Genomic DNA, 25114 nt, shown 5'->3' on the forward strand with positions numbered 1-25114 from the left:
TAATTGTTTTATTATTTATTTTTATTCTTATTTATATGAATTGCACATGTATCGCATGTGGCACTTGCTAGTTCCATTTAAATGAAAATTTGTCTCATCTCAACCTTGCAAAAAAATAAAAATAAAAATTCCCATCCTATTATTTTTCTCCGTTTTCAATAATAATAATTAAATATAATAAAATTAAATTATTAAAATCGTCACACTTGTCATGTTAAATACATTATATGTTATTTATATATTTATATAATCTAATTTATTAAATATAATAAGATTAAGATATCAAAGTATTTTTTATTTTTTGTTTTTTTAAAATTTTGATAATTATCAATAATTATTTTTCAAATTAAAAACAAAGTTATCCGGACACTTTTTCTCTTGTCACCATTCAATCCTATTCACCCATTCCGACTACAAAAATATTATTTAAGACAAAATTATTAGATACTCTTGTTGTATTATATGATATTATTTTAAGATGAAAAAATTATATATGATATTAACTAAGAGATATTCTCAGTAAGTGAGAAATAAAAGTCAATAATTATATTTAGGCCCAATTTGGGGTGAGACTTTCTGATTAAAATAGTCAAAAAATCAAAACGCTCAATCATATCTCTTTCTAATTTTTGGCATTCCAAATAAGCTCTCAATATGCACATAAGCAAATTACAAGATACGTACACTTATTGAGGCCTTGTTTGGAGAGTGGCTAATATAACCAAACGTTAAAAAATCACTATAAATTATCATATCACTTTTTCTAATTTTCAGCATATATTTTTATAAAAAAAATCAAAAAATTAATTAAAATAACTAATTCGCAGACGAATCCCAAGTCTCATAATGTAACGCCCCAACTTCCAAGCCGTTAATAAATCAAATCAACCTTAAATTTAAAATTCTAACTAATTAATAACCTCAAAAATACAAATTTGCTACAAAATATTTACACAAATGTTCATAATTTATAATTTATACAAATCTCAAAAAACAATATATAGTGGTGGGCTTAAAAATCTCCAACTCAATAATTCTTTAAATGCTTCAACTCCAATCGCCACTAGATTTCTCCACACTTGAAAATAAAATTAATTTAGGAAGTATAAAATACGACAGAAATAACAATGCTCGGATAAGTAATAAATCAACGGGGATCCAACAATTTACAACATGGCACAAACGATTCGATTTGACATACCAAGCAATTTATCAAATTGCACAAACAACTCAACTCGACATATAATAATTTATCCAGGACCAAATATCCAGTCCTACTCAGTACATAACTAGTGATCGGCCTCACCCACCTCACCCAACCACAATTGCTTATCCAGGCTATTGGTCCAAGCTATTGGCAAGGTCCACTCAATCGATGTACGAAGCATTTCCATGTCATTTAGCCAAACAAATCAACACTAACTATACAAAACAACTTCACAGAATTTATCAAATGACTAGAATAATCAAATGTATCAATGAGCATGTTTTTACAAAATTTAACATATGACCAAGATAATCAAGAGAAGTACAAATGAGAAGTAATTAAAATAAACGCTCATTGCAAAGAGATTTAGAGGAAGCATATTGTATATCACCAGAATTACCTTAAAACAATTCCATGACCATTTGATGCAAAATCCCTCCAACACCAATGCTTTTAATCATCTGCTATATCGCCATAAATCTTCAAAGGTTATGGATCGAAAAGGTATGTAAAGTTTAATAAAATTTACAACTCTCCTCTTAAATAAAATGCTAACTCTCACTCTAAATCCTCTTAATCTAAACTCTAAATTTTTATAATTTAAGAGAGAACAATATGAGAGAGAGATATGGATGGACCAAGAAGAAGAATGGAAAAAGTTGAGATGATGAGTTCCAATTTACAGGCAAAACAAAGGGTAGCCTCCAAGTAAACTTGGAGAGTAAAAATGATAATTGACTTGTAAGCAAAGAAAGGTTGCTTGGAGGGAAAGAAAATAACCTTTGCTTAGAAGGAAAGAAAAGAACATTTGATTGGAGCCCAAGCAAACTAAAAAAAAAAAATAAATAAAAAAGATGAATAATGATAATAATAAAATGGAGGTAAAAAGAGATAAAAACAAATAAAGAAAATAAGTTAGGTTTTCATCTAAAAATCTTACCATCAAACTACCACCAATATCTCTCACTAAAATATTAATACTAAAAATACGAGGTTTCACAATCTATCCCCCTTAAACAAATTTCGTTATCTAAATTCACAATCTCTAATATTCAAAAATATAATAACCACAAACTTCTCAAATGACACGCTTTCACTATGCACTCTGATATAAACAACGATTTATTTATTTATTTATTATTATTATTATTTTTTTACCTCAAATATTGAATCCAAATATTAATCACCCAACATATCTCATGTAAGACCTAATCCCTATGCTCTAATACCATTCTGTAACGCCCCAACTTCTTGGCCGTTAATAAATCAGATCAACATTAAATTTAAAATTCTAACTAATTAATAACCTTAAAAATTCAAATTGACTCCAAAATAATTACACAGATGTCTATAATTTATAATTTATACAAATCTCCGAAAACAATATATAGTGTTGGGTCCAAAAATCTCTAACTCAATAATTCTTTAAATGCTTTAAATCCAATCGCCACTAGATTTGCTCCACACCTAAAAAATAAATTAATTCGGAAAGTATACAATACGACAAGAATAATAATGCTCGGATAGAGAATAAATTAATAGGGATCCAACATTTTGCGACATGGCACAAGCGATTCGATTTGAGATACCAAGCAATTTATCAAATTGCACAAACAAGTCAACTCGACATATGATAATTTATCCAGGACCAAATTCTTGATCATACTTAGTACATGATCAGTGAACGGCCTCACTCACCTCACCCAAGCACAACTACTTATCGAGGCTATTGGTCTAAGCTATTGGCAAGGTCCACTCGATCCATGTACGGAGCATTTCCACGTCATTTAGCCAGACAAATCAACACTAACTATATATAACAATTTCACAGAATTTATCAAATGACTAGAACAATCAAACATATCAATAAGCTTGATTTTATAGAATTTAACATATGACCAAGATAATTAAGAGAAGTACAAATGAAAAGTAATTAAAATAAACACTATTTGCAAAGAGATTTAGAGAAAGCATATTGTATACCACCCGAATTACCTCAAAACAATTTCATGACCACTTGATGCAAAATCCCTCCAACACCGATGCTTTTAATCACCTGCTATATCGGCATAAATCTCTAAAAGTTGTGGATCGAAAAGGTATGTAAAGCTTAACAAAATCTATAACTCTCTTCTTAAATAAAATACTAACTCTCACTCTAAATACTCTTAATCTAAACTCTAAATTTCTATAATTTAAGAGAGAATAATATGGGAGAGAGATATGGATGGACGAAGAAGAAGAATGGAAAGAAGTTGAGAGGATGAGTTCCAATTTTTAGGCAAAACAAAGAGTAATTTTCAAGTAATCTTGGAGAGAAAGAAAGATAATTGATTTGTAGGCAAAGAAAGGTTGCTTGGAGGGAAAGAAAATAACATTTGCTTAGAGGGAAAGAAAATAACCTTTGCTTGGAGTCCAAGCAAACTAAAAAAATAAATAAATAAAAGAGATGAATAATGATAATAATAAAATGAAGGTAAAAAGAGATAAAACAAATAATAAAAAAAAAGTTAAGTTCTTATCTAAAAATCTTACCATTAAACTACCACCAATATCTCTTACTAAAATATTAATACTAAAAAATACGGGGTTTCACACATAATATGTGAGGCCTACAATCAATTCAATCATTTTAGTGTTTTATCATCCATTGCAATTTATGTGTAAATATTTTTTCCATCTACAATGCACTGGTATTCAATTATTTTTTTATTATTTAATAAAAGTTAATTGATATGTTTGGCTTGTAAATTTTATTTTAAGGTTTCGTTTGGCATGTGAGGTTAGGGTTAAAATAGTCACAAAAGGTAAAATAAGTTAAAAAACCAATAGGATAAAAAACAAATCCAAACCATAAACATTTTACTTTTTCTCTTATAAAAGTTAAAAAAGTTAAAAAATTCATCGCAAACAGCCCAGCTTAAAATAGGCAAAAAGCCAAAAAATCAACTCACTTTCCAAACGAAGGCTACAAAAATTAGGAATTGGGGTCACTGCTGTGCCTTTGGCACAACAGTGACTGTTGTGCCTCATTTTGTGGTGCATTATGAATTTATTTTTATAATCTGAACCGTTCATGTTGTAAGGTTTGTTGAGTACTTCATGCCTACCAAAAATCATATTAATCGGATACCAATAACTATATGATTGATAACCAAAAAAATAAACAATAAGTTTTTCTTTTGAAAAATAGTATAAAAATATGCAATTTGATCATATAGTTATTGATATCCGATTAATATGATTTTTGGTAGGTTTGAAGTACTCAACAAATTCTACAAAATGAACGGTTCAGATCATAAAAATAAGCCCATAATGCATTCAAAATGAGGCATAACAGTGGCACAGCAGTGACCCCAAGTCCCAAAATTAAGATCTCGTTTGGAAAGTTAGATTTTAATAAATAAAAAAAATATAAATTATTACATTACTTCTTTAGTATTTTGTTATTTTTGTTTAAAAGATCAAAAAGTTAATTAAAATAGCTAATTATCAAACGGGACCTACTGTAAGCCCTCGTTTGGGATCAACTAATTTAGTGTGAGTTTTTAATTATTTTAATATGGCTAAAAAAATGTGTTTCAAATAATTTTAATTTTTTTGGTAATTACTTTGATAATTGAGATAATAAAATAAAATAATTATGACTTAAATATAATAATTTATTTTATATTTATTAACTAATTTAATTAAAATAACTCAATAACTCATATTATACGTGATAACTCATATTATACGTGATGTCTTAAGGATATGCCAGAACTATAATGATTAAACAGGACGCCTCAAATCCAACTTGCCTTCGCTAATAAGGTCTCAAGGATATGCCAGAACTATAATGATTAAACAGGGGACACCTCAAATCCAACTTGCCTCGGTAATAATTTCAGGTTTCGTTTAGGATGGCGGTTGATTTTTTAAATTTTTTAATTATTTTAATTTAGAATTAAAAAATTTTATTTTTTAGTTTTTTTAATTTTTATAAAAAAATAAAATAATTATAATTTAAATATGATATTTTTTAATTTAAGCTAAAAAATCTATTTTATTTTTTTATAACTATTTTAGTTTTAACCCACCACAATCTATCATGTCAAACCAGTGCTCAAATTGGGTAATTGACTAAACATAGGGGTATAGTAGTAAATTTACTAACAAAACAATATCAAAGGCATTATTTGGCATCCAGTATTTTTTGTAGAGTTAGGTTAGAGATCTCAAATAATCTATTAAGTTTTTACTAAATTTCTCATATGTGTGGGACCCACGCAGATATGGATTGTGTGAGACCTACATATATGTGAGATGTTTGATAAATTATTTAGAATTTATAACATTTTTATTTTATTTGCGCATTGTATGTGGTACTTCTTACTACTGTGATTAGTCACTACATTTATATTAAGTGTTTGAGAAATAATATGAGGCATATACATTTTGATTGGTGAAAGATAATACCATATAATATCTTATTGACATATAAAAATTTCTCTATATATTAGCACACTTTTTTATCATTTTATATTTTTTTAAGTCACATTACATCTTTACATTTTTACACATTTTTTCATAAAAAATTAAAATTATATACTTATTTAAAGAGTTAATTATCTAAAAGTCATATTTATAAATGTTATGATAGCTCAGATCCTATTTAATATTTTATGAACCAATAAGTCCTATTTAGTAAAATTGAGAATATTATTAATTTTTAAAACTAAGAACATTATCAATTTTGCGTAGTAATATTCTAAATAATTGTTTCACTAATTGATAAAAAAATATAGTATGAGATTAAACGTTGTTATACTTCTATTTATTAATTTAATTCAACTATTCAATAAAATCTAGAACATTAAGGCTAGGTTTGGCATAACCTATATAATCTATCTTTTTATCTTTTTTTCATCACATCACCTCTCTACTTTTCTGCACATCTTTTCATAAAAGACAAAAAGTGCACTTTTTTAAGACACCCCAAACCAACCCAACTGTTTTTTTCAGTTTTAAAATTGAGAATATTATCAATTTTTTCATTTTTTAAGTTTTTTTTTTTTAATTTTGCACATCAATATTCTATCATCATGCTTCTTCATAGACACAAAGTTTCAATTTTGTACAAAAAATAATTCCATATTTTCAAAATTTTTTAATATTTTTTAATTTAAAAATTAATATTTTAAATTAAAATAAGTATCAAATTATCCTATTCTTTTATAAACAATCATAAATAATAAATAATTATTATTTAAAAAATAATTTTAATTATTAAAAATTTAACAGGTTTAAAAATTTAAAAAAAACTTACTTAAAACTTAGGCCAAGTTTGGGGACTTTAAAAAAAGTCAAAAAGTCAAAAAGTTACTCAAAAAGTTAAAAAGTTAATACTATTCACCAAAAGTCAACAATTACGGCTGCACAACTCCCAATTCAAATTTTTCCCTACAAATCAATTTTTACAATTTTTTATTACACATTTTTCAATAAAAAGTCAAAAAGTTAACCCAAACATCAATATTTTCAACCTCAATCTTTTAGTCCAAAAAGACAAAAAATACACTTTTTTAATCGTCCCAAACTTGACCTTAATAAATTATAAATTCATAAATTAAAACTGACATGTAAATGCCCGTATTATCTCGAACACGCCCGCTACCGCGCCGCCTATATATACCGAAGCGGTGCACCTTTTTGATTCCAGAAGCCTCTCGTCCATACTGTGTGAATTGCTTCGCTTGTTTGTTCCAGAGCTTCTCATTGTACAGTGCCATATCTCATAACCAAAACTCATGAATTCGAAATCGAATTCGAAAGCGACGGTGATGTTTAACGAGAGGGACGTTGTAGATACTGTTAGGGTTAGGGTTCCTCCGAATTCATCATCATCATCATCACCTTGTGCTCGTGATTGTTGTCATACAAAGTTCTTGCTTCAAAACCGCTTGAATTTCAAGCGAAGCGCTTCACCTGCTAAGATTATGCGTTACGAGAACGAATCGTGGGTTGATGTCGCTCCAGAAGTCTTCGATTCGCTCCGATCGGGGTTCTTGGAAGGGAAATCGGTGGTCGAGGTTCGAATTGAGGGAGTTCTTTGCTTGTTCGATTTTTATCGAATGTTGCAGATTGATTTGAAGAGTGGGAATCAGAGTTCGATTGCTTGGATTGATGTTCACGGTAAGTGTTTTTTCCCCAAGACCTTTGTCGATGGCGGTGGAGAAGTTGCAAACGTTTCCAGAGATCCGAACATTGAAGTCGTGAATGTGTCTTCTTCAAATCCGAATATTGAAATTTCGAACGTCACCGAGGACTTGGCCTCCGAAAACCCTACGATTGAGATTGGGATTAGAATCGGAGGAGATTTCAATTCGGCTAAGAGGAAAGGAGAGAGTGAAACTGAAGGAAGTTCTTCGAACGATCAACCCGGTAAGAAGAAGAAGAAGAAGTCGCCGATTAGTGCTTATGATGCAGAATCACCGAGGTGGCCGAAAACGAAACTGTTGAAAGAAGGAGAGAAAGCCTATTCAGTTGTCAAGAATTTGTTTCTGTCTGGGATAGGAGTTCTTGAACCCGGTGCTGCGATCACTGCAATTCACCAGTGCTCGCGCAGCGGTCCGTTAGATAGAGCTCGATACGAAGTCTTCCAGAAGCAGGTGGAGATTATGAAGGCTGTTAGAGGAGAGGCCAATATGCAATTTGCTTGGTATGGGGCTTCGGACAAAGGAGTGGCTAGTATTTTGAGTCACGGGTTCGCATTGCCTAACAAGTTTTCTGGTTCTGAAGCTCATGGAATTGGCATCTATTTGTCTCCTTTATGCTCATCCCACACAAGGTACCGCGCTGCGCACACATGCTTTAACATCTATTTTATTCATTGTATTGTAAATAGTTTTTTAGTTGTTGGTAATGATGATTGATGGTTGAATTGTGTTTTAGTGCTATGTTATCTGAGGCCGATGATAATGGAGAAAAGCATGTTATCCTGTGTAAAGTTATATTGGGTAAATGTGAACAAATTGAAGCAGGGTCCACACAGATGTATCCTTCCTGCCAGGATTTCGATACTGGTGTGGATGATCTTAAGAATCCCAATTGGTATGTGGTGTGGTGTGCCAATATGAACACCCACATACTTCCTGAGTGTGTTGTGAGCTATAAATCTTCTGATCGTGCGGAAGGTAAAAGAAAAAATGGTTTTCCTTGATTGCATTTTTTTTTTTTGTGCACTTTTCTGTTTCATCTTTGGTGACCAGTTTTTGCTTTCTGTTTTTAAGGTCTATTTAGAGGATCATCGTTTGTGATGCCTCTCCCAGGTTCATCAAATGCTTTGTTAACAAATCTATTGTCCAAGTTACGCAACTCTCCTCCTTCCTCAAGAGTTCAGGAATTGCAAACTTTGTGGGTTACATATAAGGTAAATTACGCTGCTTTTTCAACAAACAGAAGAATAGTATTAAGTATCTGTTTTTTACTTAATTTTTCAAATATTTTATGAAAAGCATGGTTCCTCGAACTGTTGATTGCAATTGTCTATTTGTTGTGCCAGGATGGAAAAGTGGCTAAAGATGCTTTCATTAAACAATTACGATCAATTGTAGGGGATGAGATGCTGCTTTCAACTATTCAGGGAATTCATGGCTGAAAAAAGGTTTTTTTTTTTTTCTTTTTTTTTTTTTTGTCACCTGTTGGAGCATTTGGAAACTATACTTCTCTTGGATGATCCATTTTGCACAACCAAATGTAATATTGCCAGACAAAAAGGATTTTGAGAGGAAACCCCATAGATATAAAAAAAGAGAGGTTTTTTTTTTTTTGTTTTTTGTTTTTATTATAGAGCTTTACCCCCCATCATATATGTAGCTACAATGCTTCAACTTAATTTGGAAAGTTTTCATTGCTAGTGATTTGATTTGAGTACTTTATTGATGCTTGTCAACCTTTCTGAATTTATTGAACCCGTGAATGGACATATGCATATGAAGATGAAAACTGGTATCTTGATAATACGTTAATTCGGTCTCTGTGTATGTGTGTGTTAGCATGTGAAACCACCCATGTATGTGCTTGCCCATGCAAGCACATCTACGTGCCTTTGTGCTAGAGTTTGTGGAAGTAAATAAGAGGAAGTGCCAGTTCTATTACAAGCATGCATTTAAGTGTGACGATTTGGCTTTTGTAAGCTTTTAGGTTGTCGGTTCTCATAAATAAATAACTTTATAATAAAAAACATGTGCAAAAAAAAAAAAAAAAAAAAAATCTCTCTCATGCTGACTTGTTACCTACTTGGTATAATGGCGTAACACGATGAATGGACATGTGCGTATGAAGATGAAAGCTGATATCTTGATAATATGTCAATTCAGTCTCTGTGTATGTGTGTGTTAGCATGTAAAACCACCCATGTTTGTGCTTGCATGGGGAAGCACGTCTACGTGCATTTGTGCTAGAGTTTGTGGAAGTGAATAAGAGGAAGTGCCAGTTCTATTGCTTGCATGCATTTAAGTGTGACGAGTTGGCTTTTGTAAGCTTTTAGGTTATCGACTCTCATAAATAAGTAACTTTCTAAAAGAAACACATACAAAAAAACATCTCTCATTCTAACTCGTTACCTAGTTGGTATAATGGCATAAAACGATGAATACCATTGATGCTTGTCAACCTTTAAGAATTTATTGAACCAGGGAATGGACATATATGTATGATGATGAAAGTTGGTATCTTGATAATATGTCAAATCGGTCTCTATGTATGTGTGTGTTAGCATGTGAAACCACCCATGTCTATGCTTGCATGGGCAAGAACGTCTACGTGCATTTGTGCTAGAGTTTGTGCAAGTGAATAAGAGGAAATGGCGGTTTTATTGCATGCATGCATTCAAATGTGACGATTTGGCCTTTGTAAGCTTTAGGTTGTCAACTCTCATAAATAATTAACTTGATAAAAGTACGTGCCAAAAAATTATCTCTTATTCAAACTATTTACCTAGTTGGTATAATGGCATAAAACGATGAACATTTATGTAGCACGGACACGGACACGATATGGACACGTAGACATACAAATTTTTAAAAAATAGGGGACACGACAAGCTGGGGACGCGCTCAATATATATAATTTTTTTTATATATTATATGTAAAATTAAAAAATATATATTATTTTTATTTATTTATTTTATTTATTATATGTGAAATTAAAAAAAAAATATTATTTGTATTTATTTATATTATTTATTTACAAAAAAGGTAAAAAAAAAAAAGAAAAAGAATAAAAAGAACAAAGATCAAGAGAGACGGTAAGGAAGAGGGAAGAGAAAGAGTCAAACAAAAAAAAATGAGAGATAGAGCAAACAAGAGGCGACGAACAGAGAGCGAGAGGTGACGAATAGAGAGAGAGAGAGAGGAGACGAACAGAGATGCGAAAGAAACGAAAAACATACCTCGATCAGAGACGAAGAGGACTCGATCTAGCCTCGATCAGAGACGAAGACGAACATGAACAAACCTAGCCTCGATCTAGGCTTCAATAGGTTCTTCTCCTCTCTATCTCTCTCTCTCTTCAATGGGTTGGGGTTTCTCTCTGTCTCCTGGTTATGGTTTCTTTCTGTTTCAAACGTGTCAAGCGTGTCCGAGAGTGTCCGCCTCCAAAAATTCAAAAAACAAAACAGGGACACGTTAGGTCGAGTGGCGGACACGTGTCTACCGCGTGTCCAACGTGTGTCCGTGTCCGACACCCATACGCTGCCTCCAAAGAGTTGTTCGTGCTTCATAGATGAACATCATTGATACTTGTCAACCATTCTAAATTTATTGAACCGGTGAATGGACATATATGTATGAAGACGAAAGTTGGTATCTTGATAATATGCCAATTCGGTCTCCGTGTATGTGTGTGTTAGCATGTGAAACCACCCATGTCTATGCTTGCATGGGCAAGCACGTCTACGTGCATTTGTGCTAGAGTTAGTGCAAGTGAATAAGAGGAAGTGCTAGTTCTATTGCATGCATTTGAGTGTGACGATTTGGCTTTTGTAAGATTTTAGTTTGTTGACTCATAAATAATTAACTTTATAAAAGAAGCATGTGTAAAAAAATCTCTTATTCTAACTCATTACCTAGTTGGCATAATGGCATAGAACGATGAACACCATTCTTACTTTTTCTTATTTTCAACTAACAATGAAGTGAACACCAAAACAAACATGCAAAATAAAAATGAGAACTACAAATGATTTTAAAATAGAAGTGTGAAGTATCTTTGCTAACTCAATTTTGTCAAATATTATATGAGAACTAAAATTTATTTAAACTAAGCATTGTTCTTAACAAAGAATTTTATTGAAAAGATAAAAAAAGAGGCGAGAATGAGGCATCCTTTACAAGAAAGAAAACACAAGAAAGAAAATGCTTCTCCAAAAAACAAAATCCCAAAAACAGAACTCCTACATAGCACACATTGATACCCAATTTCTAACTAACAAAAACAATGGGACTCCTTTAAAATGAGGATTCACTGGAGCCCAAAATGATGCAAAATGACAAACTTTATTCCAAAGAAAGTCCACTTCTTGAGATTTGTCTTAAAAAATCTGTGCATTCCTTGCCAACCACAAAACCCAAAAGATTGCAAAGACGGCACACAACCATAGTACCTTGCCCTTTTTGATCCTCCCAAACCTTTAAAGTCAGTATCATTTGTGCACGACCTTTCGGAGCCACCCACTCAACATTTTTCAAAAGAAACAACCTTTGCCACAAGCTCAAAGCAACTGGACAATGTAAAAATAGATGATCCAAGGACTCACCATCCTTCCAACACATAATGCACCATAGAGGATTTAGAGAATGATTGTCCCCTTTTTTGTAATGTATCATTTGTCAAAATGCTCTCATGAACCAAATACCACATAAACACCTTCACTTTAATAGGAGCACAAGCTTTCCAGATTTTTTTTACAAAAAGGAAACTATGGGACATGAGGAATATCAATAATAATATCGAAAAAAAGATTTGCAAGAGAAGGTGCCCAATGAATGAGGAGTCCAAACCCTCCTATCCTCCATCAAAGGAAACAAAGAAAAGTGATCAAGCCTAGACAACATAGATGCCAACTGTGTAGCCTCCCCATCATTGAGATTTTTGGAAAAATTAAAATTCCAAGAAATTGGAGCCATAGAAGAACAAGCCATGGAAGCAACAGAACAATTATGAAATCGAGCCACTCTATATAAATTTGGAAAATCCGAAGCAAAGGAGGAAGATCCCATCCAAAGATCCTCCCAAAAATGAACCAACTTCCCATTTCCCACTTTCTCAGAAAGAAAATGCGACCAAAGTGTATAGATTTGCGAAATTGATTTCCAAGGAGCCGGACAATTACTCCTCACAACTATGTTGGAGTCTCTACCATTGTCTCGAATCCCATGCTTTTAATTACAGAATGCCAAAGTGAATCACTCTCAGATGGAAATATCCATAACCACTTACCAAGTAGAGCCATGTTCCTAGCCAGAATGTTACCAATGGCCAAGCCACCTTTATCTTTTGGACGTAAAACGATCTCCTAATTCACTAAGTGATCCCTCTTCCCCTCATCCTTACCTTCCCATAGGAAGTACCTTATCAACTTTTCAATTGACCTTGCCACCTTTATTGGGATTTTGAACAAAGATAAAAGAATAAATGGGAATATCACTCAATACTGTCTTAACCAAAGTATATATGAGTCCCTGTGAAAGCAAAGCCGTACTCCATTCTCCTAACATTTTCCCAATCTTCTCCAGAACTGGATTCCAGAAAGAATCCAAATGGAAGTCCCCAGTACTTGAACCAAAGCGACGCAATACCACACCCTAGAAGTGCAACCCTTCTCTTCTGGGGATGAGAGTCAGGTAGTTAATCTTTTGTCAATATTGAGACTGTTTGGGTTACTCTCAGTGCAGCCCTTCCCCATTTGTTGGCCCAGGATGGGAAGTTGGCTAAATATACTTCCATGAAATGGATAAGACGATTGTTGGGGATGAGATGTAGGTTTCAACTAATCAAGAAATTTGTGGCCGAAAATGATGTGTTTTCAAGGTTTTGTTTCTGTAGGAGCATTTGTACAACTAAATGTAGTGTTATCAGTCAAAAAGAATTTCTCTAGCCTCATAGATGTCAAAGAAGATAGGTTTTTATTTATTTTTTAAATTATATATATATATACCTATTTAACCCTCCTCATCATATATGTTGCGACAATGCTTCAACGGCATTTGGAAAGTTTTCATTGTTTGATTTGGGTATTGTCTTATGCTTTTAAACTTTCTGAATTTAATGAACGCTCGTGAATGGCACATGTACCTGTGTGTTTGTGTTATGTGAAACCACTTGTGTTTGTGATTGCATGGGCAAGCATGCACATAGGAGTATAAGAGAAAGCGCCAGTTCCATTGCATACATTCATAAGTGTGAGAAATTTGGCTTTTTCAAGTCTTTCAATTCTCATAAGTAACTTTTTAAGAGAAGCTTGTTTGGAAGCTATGAAGCATAGACACGGACACGAGACACGGATACGGATATGACATGACACGAAAAATTCCAAAAAAGTAGGACGCGGACATGACTCGGACACACTACAAATAGTTATATGTTGATATAATATTATCTAAGAATATATTATGTTATGTAGTTATATATGTGCATGTTATATACAAAATTAAATAATTACTTTATATCAAGTAAATATTGTATCCAATTCTCTTACATGAATTTTTAGACTATTGGATTGGACCATATTAGTTAAAAATTAGATAAACTATAGGAAACATATATAATTGCAACATTTCCTTTGTCCTCCTAAGTCATCTATTTATACACTTTTTAAAAAGAATGATACATTACGTTATTCTTAAGAACTATACATTGTTTTTAAGAATATAAGATATTTATATCAAATTCTCGAAATTTGAAAAGCATAAGTTAGCAAATGTTAAAATGTTGGTCTGATGTTCATATTTTTAGTGTTAGACATGGCCAAGAAGAGATGGATACGTCGTAAAATGACTGTCGGACACGTGTCTGAGGAGTGTCGATTTCAGACACTCGTCCAACACTAACACGTCACTTTCTTAGAAGTGTCCATGCTTCTTTGTTTGGAAGAATATGCTTATTCCGACTGTTGACAAATTGGTGTCATTGAACTCCCGAAAATGATTAATGCCATTGTTTTTCTTTTTTTTTATTTTTAACTAACAATGAAGTGAAAACCAAAACAATATTGCATATTATAAATGCAATGATACTATTTATTGGTTAGTTAAAACTAAAGCAATTAATGCTCTGTATCTTTGATAATACGATATTCCATCCAAAGAGACATTCATTGGCATTTATCATATCTATATGTAATGTGTATGTAATGTTGTAGAGATGTGCAATTCATGATGTTGTAATGAATGGATTTGATTAAGTAGATAATGCTGAGACATGCATGCAATACATGATATTTTATGATGCAGTTTGAACAATTAATACACATTGCTAATACCAAAAAGGAGATAGCATAGCTTGAATTTTTGACCATACAGAAACAGAAGTACACAAAGTTTAGTCCCATTGAAAAGAATACTAACAGCAACTTACGCATATTGTGATCAAAATTACTTACACATGAACTATGTTACAGGGACTCTTTTAAAAGCTTTAGGTTCCCAAGCAGGGCAAACAACATTTCAGTGTCTGACATGTTTAGTTAACATGCTTTATGATTTATGAACATGTTTAGTATTCAAATTTACTTCATGTAATTTTAAATAGCACTCATTATATGAGTTTTGTTATGGTTGGTTCACAATGAGTAAAGTGTTCATATGCCCTATGTTACATAAAAGGACCATTTTAGTTGATGAAATAAAAGAAACTTATGAATAAATATGAATAAAGTAGACACATACCGGCACCTGTCATAAGCAGTTGAGGTTATGGAACATAGATCTTGAAAATTGAGTCAAAAACCTAGTTTGATAGCAAGAAAATAGTAGTTTTCTTCAACGTATTTAACATGGAAGATGATATACAAACCCATTTTCTAGACCTAAAAGAGATGATTGGTTGATTGTTAGAGAGAGAGAGAGAGAGAGAGAGAGAGAGTTGCCTTAAATATTCTAAGAGATTGCCACATCATTGGGTTAAAAAATGAGTCTTTTGGGCCTGAATAGCGCTACTCATTTAACATTTAAAAGTATCTATGGTATTGCTAAGTGGCCAATTTTTTTGTCAATATTATTCTAAAGTTATTAAGCAACGGTGGATAGAAGTGACCGTAGATGGAAGTATTAGGAGAAGGGCAGACCTGGATTGATGTGGACTAGTATAATAAATAGAGATATGCCTTCTTAATTTGACTAACCAAATGGCCGTTGATGGAATCGAGTGGAGAAGAAAGATTCATATAGCTGACCCCATTTGATGAGATTTAACGTTTGGTTTGGTATTATTCTAAATTTATTAAGCCCGTTGCTCTCTTATTTCTTTTGCTTGCAACCTGTGTGAAGAAATTTCCATACTAGGCATGATTTCTTCGTGTTCTCCCTACCCAAAAAGGAGCCTATTATTTGACTTATAAGTACAATTTGCTTGTTTTGCTAAGCCAATAATTACATGAAAAAGCTATACTCGCTTATTTTCCTTTCCTTTTTTTGTTTTTTTGTTTTTTTTTGGTTAAACAATTGAGTTGTAGCTTGGCATGTATAAGGTGTATTTACACAACACATTGATAATCTGTAGTTTAATGTGATTGGCTAAAAAGTGATGATGTTAAAGATGGAATTACCTTACTATATTTTACATGGATGCAAAGGCATCTAATAGCTTAGAAGACGTTGACGTGATATTGTAATCCAATTGAACTAAAGGGAAGTGTTTATAGGATTCTATTATAACTATGCGAAGGTTCATGCAGTTAGTGCATTGTGTTGCAGTGAAACAACAATTTCATTATAAATCCAATAGAGAAGAGATATTGAGATTGATTAGTGGAAACTTATGAAGTCAGAAGTGAACTTGCCAAAAACATTGTAGTGCTAAAGGACATGAAAGTTGTTGTATTAAAGGAGATGATTTTAAAAATTTAGATGATTCATGATTGTGGGAAGCTCAAGTTAGTGGTAGTTGTAGTTGTTGACCATAAAAATAAGAAGCATGCTGCGCAGTGACACTTTTTTAAAGGTCTTCAGTAAATGTAAATTTTCTCATTAAATGTAATGAATATTGTGTTTGGGCTGTTCACACCATGCGCTATAGTCCAGCTTTACTTTTATTCAAAAGTGGTGCTGTTCGAGATGAAGTTGCTGTTAGAGTTTTCCACATAATTGGCCATCAACACGGTTGTCCATCTTTAGAATTGGACATCTTAATATCAAACCGGAGTGTATTATGATGAATTTAAAAAAATAAAATCTAAGAAATGTCATCTCATGTTTTTGTAATTTGTAAAAGTAAGCTAGCTATGCCACTGCGTAGGAGGATATAATGGGAAGAGCATTAATGAATCGACTGCAAGAGATCAATGGATTATTGCAAACTTGGATGATTCTATTTGGAATATTACCTGTAACATTTGTTTTCTTGTGAGAATATCTGTAACATTATGGTGGACCACTTTCAAAACATGCATGAGTTATACATGGAATGCACATACTTAGTGGTTGGAGCTTTGCAACCACATAATCTCGTGAAGATGATGAGGTATGGGTTTTTCCTCTTTATTTTTAGGTTTTGTCTTCAGGTTTGTTTTACAATGTTGTAAGCAATTTGTAAAAATCGGCTATTTTGTTCTTTTTGCTGCTAAGTGTTTGCAATCTGCAATGTCTTTGTTTTATACAGGGACTTAGTGAAATCAGGCAACTTCTAAATTTCTTAGTTTGTGCATGTCAGGTATTGTATAATTTGGTAAATGAACTAGCTGTGACCGTTGCTTGCTTCAAAGTGATTTCCTCTCAAAGTTTACCATATGTATATGTTAAACATATAGCTCTATATGTTATACATGTATATTTTGTGCTACTTTATGATAGGCTTGTGATTGAAATTACCAGTTAGCATTACCATTAAAGGTGAAGAATCCTTTGTTGGCTTTACTTGCATTATCATTCAACATCTTTTTGCAATTTCCTTCTCTCCTCTCTTGTTTTTTATTTTTATTTTATATTTTATATTGAAGTTCATACGTTCATGATCTCATGCCCATGTCTGAATAATGGAGACTGGAGAGGTGAAGTAAATAACCTCCACATTTTCTAATAGTGCATGCAGGAAATATGAATATTTAAAGTCTAATCCATCTATTCATGGGGCCATATGGTTTTGCAGTTGATGGCTCCAATTGAGAATATTGTGAATTACGATTAGTAGTAGGCGTGGACTTTAAAAATCTTCAGTTTGTCAATAATTGAAGAGTAATGAGATTTCCCCAAAAACATCCCATTGCCAACTCTCCATCTCATCCCATCTGTCCTATTTTTGGGGCTCTCAATTCCCGTAAAGGAATGCAAGGAATGCAACCATTGCTTCCAACTCTGAATCATAAATGGATCTAATTAAAGGGGGTTCTCAGACCACCCCAGAATTGAGAATTCTCAAGTATTCTGCTACCAAAGCATTCTTGTTGACAGCAAAACTACTGACAATTGAATCACCTTACACCACATGCCAAAACTAAATCTTTCTGTCATCACCAATCTCATTTCATTTCATTACATGCTTGAAAAAGTCTACCTAATATCAATCACTTCCATAGACATCCATCCCCTTTTATCAACACAAAATTTGCAATCAATTACACTTCTCCACAACTGTCCTTCCTCTGCATATCTACGCAGTCACCTTCCCAACAGAGCTTGATTGAACATGTATCATGAAATAGTGCTTATCTAATGAATCCTTCATGAATGTGCATAGCTTGGGTTTTGAGTTTGTGGCATTCATTCTAATTCTATTAGAACATTTGAAACCTGGAAACAGATCTGGATTTTATTTTGGGTGGGCAACAGATCGAAGTCACGTAAACTTGAATCATTTTGTGAATATTTAATTAATTGGTGAAAGCAAATTGTTGTTAAGAGAGGGCCAAAATAATTGTTAGCATTGTGCTGCGTTAGTGCTCTAACTCGGCTCCTTATGGGATATATCTTTCTCTTGAGTTTGTAAAGGATGCATTTCAACGGTGTATGTTATTTCTATAACATATATAAAAAGAATGTAAGAGTGGTGTAACACTGCTTCTTGCTTGGTGTAACGCGACTGCTTGTTTTACATAGAACAGTGGTAAAACGTTGATGCTTGGTTATGAAGCATAGAAGCTGTTCTAACACTTCAGTCTAACAGTCCTTTTACCAACCTCTCCATTCTATTCAAATCATAATTACAACTCACCCTTCCTTGTCAGCTATGCCTATCTCGATCCTTACTTAACAATGACAATAGCCGCGACATCTACAACCGATTGACCAACCAATCGGAGGCCACCATCTCTCCTTTCTTGAATCTTGCACAAAATGCGTACACCACTATCACCATTTCAGGAAAGACCACAAGCAGCAGGAACCTTCAAGAAAGGATAAGCTCATGACACAAGCGATAAGCTCTTCAGGAGTTGAGTAGTGCGATCGGTGGAACTGTGGAAGATCTTCAAGAGTTGAGTGGGTTTTCAAACTCGTCACCGAAACAGAACCTTCAATATATTTCTGACCATACATACTGGATTGGTTTATGTTCTATGAGCTGGAACAACCTGCAGAAAATGAGGTGTCTTCTTCCTTTTGTTTATAATGAAATTATTCGTAATTTGTCTATTTGGGGCTCTATTCTTGATCCTCACAACTGTTTAATTGTGTATCCACCATGTATTTGATCATATGCCAAAATGAAACAGACACACACACACACACACACACACACACACAAACACACCGAGTGCTTCATCTTTTTTGGATTTTCATACTCTTTTCATTCTTGTTTCTGCATACATTCTTTAGTGAAGAATTCTCTTTTTCTTATAAAGCATTCCAAGGAACAAAACAGAGATTTCTATGATTTTATCATTCTCATTTGATAAGATGGTAGTTATTAAATCTTAAATATCTATAGAAATTAGTAAAAGTTTGCAATGGCTCCAAGTTTTGATGAAGCCTTCTATGTGCAGAGGACAACAACAGTAAGGAATGGGGACTTCAATTTGGGGGCTAGAAAAGCGGTTGTTGATTGAATTGGAAAGGTTGGTTCATGAGCTTTCTTTAATGGGTTTCTTTTTTTCTTTCTTTTTGATTTTTTATGGGTATTTGTTTTCCCATATGTTTTTGATGATACCGATGACTTGGTTTTTTTGGATTTTTATTTTATTTTTATTTGTTTTATATGGAATTTTTGGGGTGTTCTTCTAATGATGTTTAGTTTCTCTTCTCTTTGTTTTTGAATTAAATGTTGATTGGGGTTGTCATTAACTAATACAAAGAATTCTTCAAAGGAGCACAAGAACAAATATAGAATGCACAATATGGTGGAATATGCAGAAATAGAGAAATTATTCCACCCGATTTTGGTCATTGACGAAATCACAACTATTTCGCTTCGATCACAAAATCATTGTCATTATGCTTACCAATTCAGATCGCCAACAATCTACCTCGGTTGAAAGTCAAAAGTCCATAAATGAAAACAAATAAAGTAAAACATGTTTAATTTTGTTAGAATTGTAATCAATTCTATTTACTTTGAAGAAAAGAAGACAAATTGTAGCTTTGGTTTCACTAATAATTTCTTGATTGAATCATCTATTTCTTGAATGTTCTTTATGTAATTGGATTTTCTGTTGTTCGAATGCCATGTTTTCATTTTAGGTTTTCATTTTTTTTTATCATATATATGTCCATATCTGTCAATGATGTTTGCATGAAATATTTGAAGAGGGATTTATGGAGGATTCATTCTTTTTATTTTCTGTCTTAAGTGCGTTATTATTCCTTGTAATCAAATCTTATATCGCCCTTACTGACGTGAAAAAATTATTGGTATTTGTTGGTTGGATGGATTTATTTGTCATTCTTTTTTCAATAACCAGGAAAAGTTGGGGCTATTCTGGCATCTATACTATTGCCAATCTTTGGAGCTCTGTACTGCCTCTTGTTTGCCTACATGCTTATGTTTCCTTCCTCTTATTTGGTGAATAAATGACAATTTAAATTTAAAAACTTGCAGGAACTAGAAAGAACAAATGTTTAAATAATCCAGTGCTACAATCTATTTATGGCGTGAACTAATGGACCACCTTATTTCACTCTATTCCTCATTGCTTTATTTCTTATGACCCTAATATATTTAAGAAGCTATTTTTTCTTTTTCATTCTTTGGCAGGGTATTAGAGATTGGGGTAATCCACTGTTGGTGGATTAACAGAGTTTCTCTATGCTAATTTCAAATTCAAATAATTTATTTAAATTGATCTACAACTTGACAACTATGAATTCTAAATTCTATTTCAATGGTCAAATAAATGCTTTAAATTTACTCTTTGCCAAGCTCTTGTATTTGCCACATATTTGTCAATTCTGATTTATTATTATTTCTAAAGCTTCATAATCCATTACAGCACCCTTTGTGGATCTCACTTTCTACATATTTCGTATGTCTACTTCAGGAAAAGCACAAAAATGAAGACATTCAAGTATCACTTTTTGAAGAACCTTCTCATGGAGCTCTATTTTGCACTTGGGAAACATTTAAGAGGACATTGAAGGATAAGATAGATTCAAAGTGACACGTATTAACCATTTTAATGTTCTTTTATATATTTGTTAATCATTTTAGTATCTCAAAATTCTCTTCTTAACACGTTCATCTCACAAATGGTTAGACTAACAAGCCGGTCTTGCTCATAGAACAATGTCATATGGTATTTCGCTTCTATTTATCATTGCCAACCGAACTTGAAAAATTATGCCTTCTTGTACTCCATGTAACCAAGTTTCTTGGAGTCTATTTTTATGTCCAACAATGTTTTTATTTTTATTATTTTATTTTTTAAAGCTAAACAATGCATCATTTATTGCAGAAACTTTCACCACCAGCTCAAGATTGGAGATCACCTTAGCGAGTTCTAACTAGTTGTAAGAAATAAGATTAAGCTGATTACAATTATGACAAATAGTTGTGTGAGTTCTAACATATTTTGTGGGGCTTGTTTTATTTGAATGTCATCCCAAACCAGTGCACTGCTAGTTAGTTAAAATCCATCATCTCAAAACTGGGATAGTTATAGATAAAAGTTATTAGTGAAAACTAACCATTTTTATTTCTTTGGTTTCAGTTAAACATTCACATAAATGTTTCTTGACTTCTCTAGTGTCAGAGAAATTTCAACCCATTTGAAGCATCTATATTGACAATTGTGTTTAAGGGACTGAACCTGTGGAATTTACCAGTGGAAGTTCTTCCAACAATAATCTAGATCTGTATGTGTTTGAAAGGTGATGCCAGGAGGTGAAATTGATTCAAGTAGTAGTCTAGTGGACATTTGAAAACTTTTTGCCCAAAACAATGTCTAGAACTTCTCAGAAGATTTGAAAGCAAATTAAGATTATGATGGTGGTCCTGTAAGTTGCAAGGGACATTGGCAGAGTAAGGATGGGCCAACCGACAACTTGAATCTGGGGTATCCAGTTGTTTTCAGTTTCCTGCATGCTTATGCCATGGCAGGTTTGAATTCACAGTAATAGTGACTTGTGAGGATAAGAGTTTCTAGGTAATAGTGATTTTGCTTGATGTTTTGAGTTGTGCTCTAGAGCTACAACACCAGAGATAGATGGAAATGGTGAAACGTTCTATATTGTACCAAGTGGTACTTTTGGAAAAGTTGTCATTTATCATGGAATTGACTCTGGTTTACAAATGATTGAATAACTGGGTGAAATTTACTTATTCAAATCAAGAGATATATAAGTAGGCACATCCCATTGCACTAATCAGGGGCATCTACAGTGACTGAGTGGGGCATCTACAGTGACTGAGTGGTCAAAGTAGTACGCTAGTTCTATTGTCTCTTTAGTGAACATTGATGCACTGATCTGGATGATCTTGCTATTTTGTGTGTTGCTACACTGTAAAAAGTGCCGCTTCTTGATGATACTGTGATTTGCATGATCTTGCTATCTGGTATGGTGCAACACTGAAAAAATGCTTCTCCTTGGTGATGCTGTAATTTACATATTTCTATTGTCAGCTAAACAGGGTCTTTTTATGTTGCAATAAGTTGAAAATATTATTTTCTTCTTCCAGAACTTATTTTTCTGCTGAGAGATGGGGCAAAAATGAATTAACGCACAATTATGAAGTGGTTCAGATATGTGGCTTAAGAAATGGTTTTAGGGATTGGATGGTTCACGGAGCCCTTATTTTGGGTCCAGCAATGGTAAAATTTCCACACTGCATAAATTGTTACTGGGTGAAGTTTTCAAATCTCATTTTTCTTGTTACCATTATTCAAGGCTAGCATGTTATGTACTACATATTATAATTTTTTTTTTTTTTTTTTTATGGATGTACTGGACCGTATCTCTATCCTTCTTTTTTTAGGTTTTGTTGTATTATCATACCTGTAATGTGCCTTTACCCGCACCCATCTTTCCTAGGTTTTCTCCCTGTTTATTTAGGTTGAAGAGAAGCAGTTTTTGTAGTACAGTATGATCTTCTGCTGGGGTTGACGGGCTATCCATGGTTTTTGACATCTGTGCTTTTGAACAGTGATGTGGGTGTGGATCTCATGGTCGAGGTTTGTGGTAGGGGATTTGATTGGGTCGGGGGGAATTGTGGAGGGTGGGTTTTTGGGTGGGGTCAGGGGAGAGGGTGTGTTTTTGGAGGGATAGATGGTGTGGTGAGGTCTTGTTGGAGGAGTGCTTCCCTTTGATTTTTAGCATTATTGTGTTTCGGGAGGCTACTGTGGCATTTTGCTTTGAATGCATTGGGGGCATAGTGGATTGGAATATTAGGTTACGTTGGTAGGTTTAGGATTGGGAGGTGGGCCAGTTGGTGGATTTGTTGAGTTTTCTGTATGGTTTGGGAATTACGGGGATGGGGGAGGAGGATGGTTTGGTTTGGTGTGGGTTGGGGGTTGAGGGGCAGTTCTCAATTTCTTTGTTTTATCGGGGTTTGGTGGGACAGGAGCTCGGGAATTTTCCTTGGCTGAGTATATGGTTGCCGGGTGTTCCTTCTAAGGTGGTTTTTTTCATTTGGATGGTGGCCTTAGGTAAGATTCTTACAATTGATAATTTGATTCGTTGCTGTCAAATTTTAGTGTTCATTGGGGTTGTCTGAATTGATAGTTAGGCGGGGGCAGGACTAATAGGGATGATTTTTCTTTTAGCTACCTGTTTGTCATATAGAAGTCTGTAGCTCCCAAACTTTGGACCTGATCATTTCAATTTTATGAAAATGCAATACTAGAGATCCACAATTTAAACCCTTAAATTCACTCACAATGATGTGGCAAGAGAGTTGGGGCCTGTATGATTAAATGTGTGACAAATCAAAAGTTGACACCTATCATGCCACATCATTATGGGTCATATTGTGAGAGTTTTTTAGTGGTCTCAAGCATTTTCTTTTACGCTGTGTTTGGTTGGGGGATTTGGGGAGTGATTTGGAAAGGGAAAGGGAAAATGTGTGTGAAACTAAGTGAAACATAAGCATGTTTTATTTACATTTCACCTATCTTTTCCATTTCCCTTTCCAAATCTCTCCTCAAATACTCCAACTAAACACAGCATTAAGAAATTCATGTGACATGCTTTTAGGTTCTCTGATTTCACGGTTATGCCTGAAAACTGCCCTTGTGAAAGAGAATTTGTTAATTGTGATGCTGTAAGCACTGGGAATGTCACGACCCCATTCTGCCCTTAGTAGAATGGTGCCGTGATGGCCAGTAATTCGAGATTACCGAAGGCTAACTTTCAAAATTCACATACAATCAGAGTATTACATATGGGGCTAATATGTGCGGAAGCAATATATACAAATCTAATTAGTCCATAAGAGCTGTGCATAAGTCAAATGAAATGGCATACATCTGTACATAGCTTTACAACTTGATTATAAGCAAAATAAAATACATATTACATCTTGACTAAAAGGCTTCTCAAGCTGACATATACAAAATACATGAAATACAACTAAGAAGCATAATCTTCAAGATTGCCGACATAAGATGGATCAAACATCATCTTCCAAATAACACATCTCGGCGTCACCGCCTTCATGCTTGTTACCTACATATATATAAGGAGAGGGTGAGTTTGGATACTCAGTGAATGGTATAAGTAATAAAGGGATTAAATGAATGATTCCCGAGGTCCTTGTCAAAACAATACATATATCATAGCTTGTTCAAAACATGGGATGAATCAAGTTCATCAATCAAATCTTGGCCTTTCAAATCTTCTTGGGATGTTTAATAATATCTACATAATACATGGGGTGATGACATTCCTGACAAAACAAACCCACCCGTTTATAGACTGTCGGTGGCAAAACAAGACAAAACAAGGGAATAATCGACCCGGAATCGATTAGACAAATCACCCGTATCCCAGACCGTCGATGGGGCCATCCGTTCCCAGACCGTCGATGGTAGAGATCTCTCAAGCAATGGTGCAGCTGCATTATAGTCCCCTGGCACTAAGGACTTTCCAAGAATGTCATCAAAACAAGATAATACTTGATATACAAAATAGAGATAATCATTCATGCTTGATTAAATACTTTTCAAAACAAGGCAAAGCAAAGCTTATCAAAACATGATAACATAGCTTTATTAAAAATACCACTCACATAGTTCTTAGGACGTCGGGATCAAAGCAAAGGTCCAAGTCCTACAAACATATGGC

At 33.5% G+C, this 25114-nt stretch overlaps 1 protein-coding gene and 1 long non-coding RNA gene across 2 annotated transcripts; both read left to right on the plus strand.

The window, feature by feature from the left end:
- Positions 1-6826: 6826 nt before the first annotated feature.
- LOC145816207 (putative inactive poly [ADP-ribose] polymerase SRO3) lies at positions 6827-9104 on the plus strand. The gene is made up of 4 exons (XM_082912505.1): positions 6827-8036; positions 8141-8382; positions 8479-8618; positions 8751-9104. The coding sequence occupies exons 1-4, from the start codon at positions 6997-6999 to the stop codon at positions 8844-8846; spliced, it is 1518 nt and encodes a 505-aa protein (XP_082768631.1). The 5' UTR covers positions 6827-6996; the 3' UTR covers positions 8847-9104.
- Positions 9105-11281: 2177 nt separating this feature from the next.
- LOC145816208 (uncharacterized) lies at positions 11282-22592 on the plus strand. Its single transcript, XR_014358647.1, has 3 exons — positions 11282-18986; positions 19384-19455; positions 20875-22592. It is a non-coding gene; the product is annotated as an uncharacterized LOC145816208 (long non-coding RNA).
- Positions 22593-25114: the final 2522 nt, after the last annotated feature.

The sequence above is a fragment of the Camellia sinensis genome, unplaced genomic scaffold (genome assembly GCF_055761805.1).
Source record: "Camellia sinensis isolate YWXY unplaced genomic scaffold, ASM5576180v1 Unanchor3, whole genome shotgun sequence".
Taxonomy (NCBI): domain Eukaryota; kingdom Viridiplantae; phylum Streptophyta; class Magnoliopsida; order Ericales; family Theaceae; genus Camellia; species Camellia sinensis.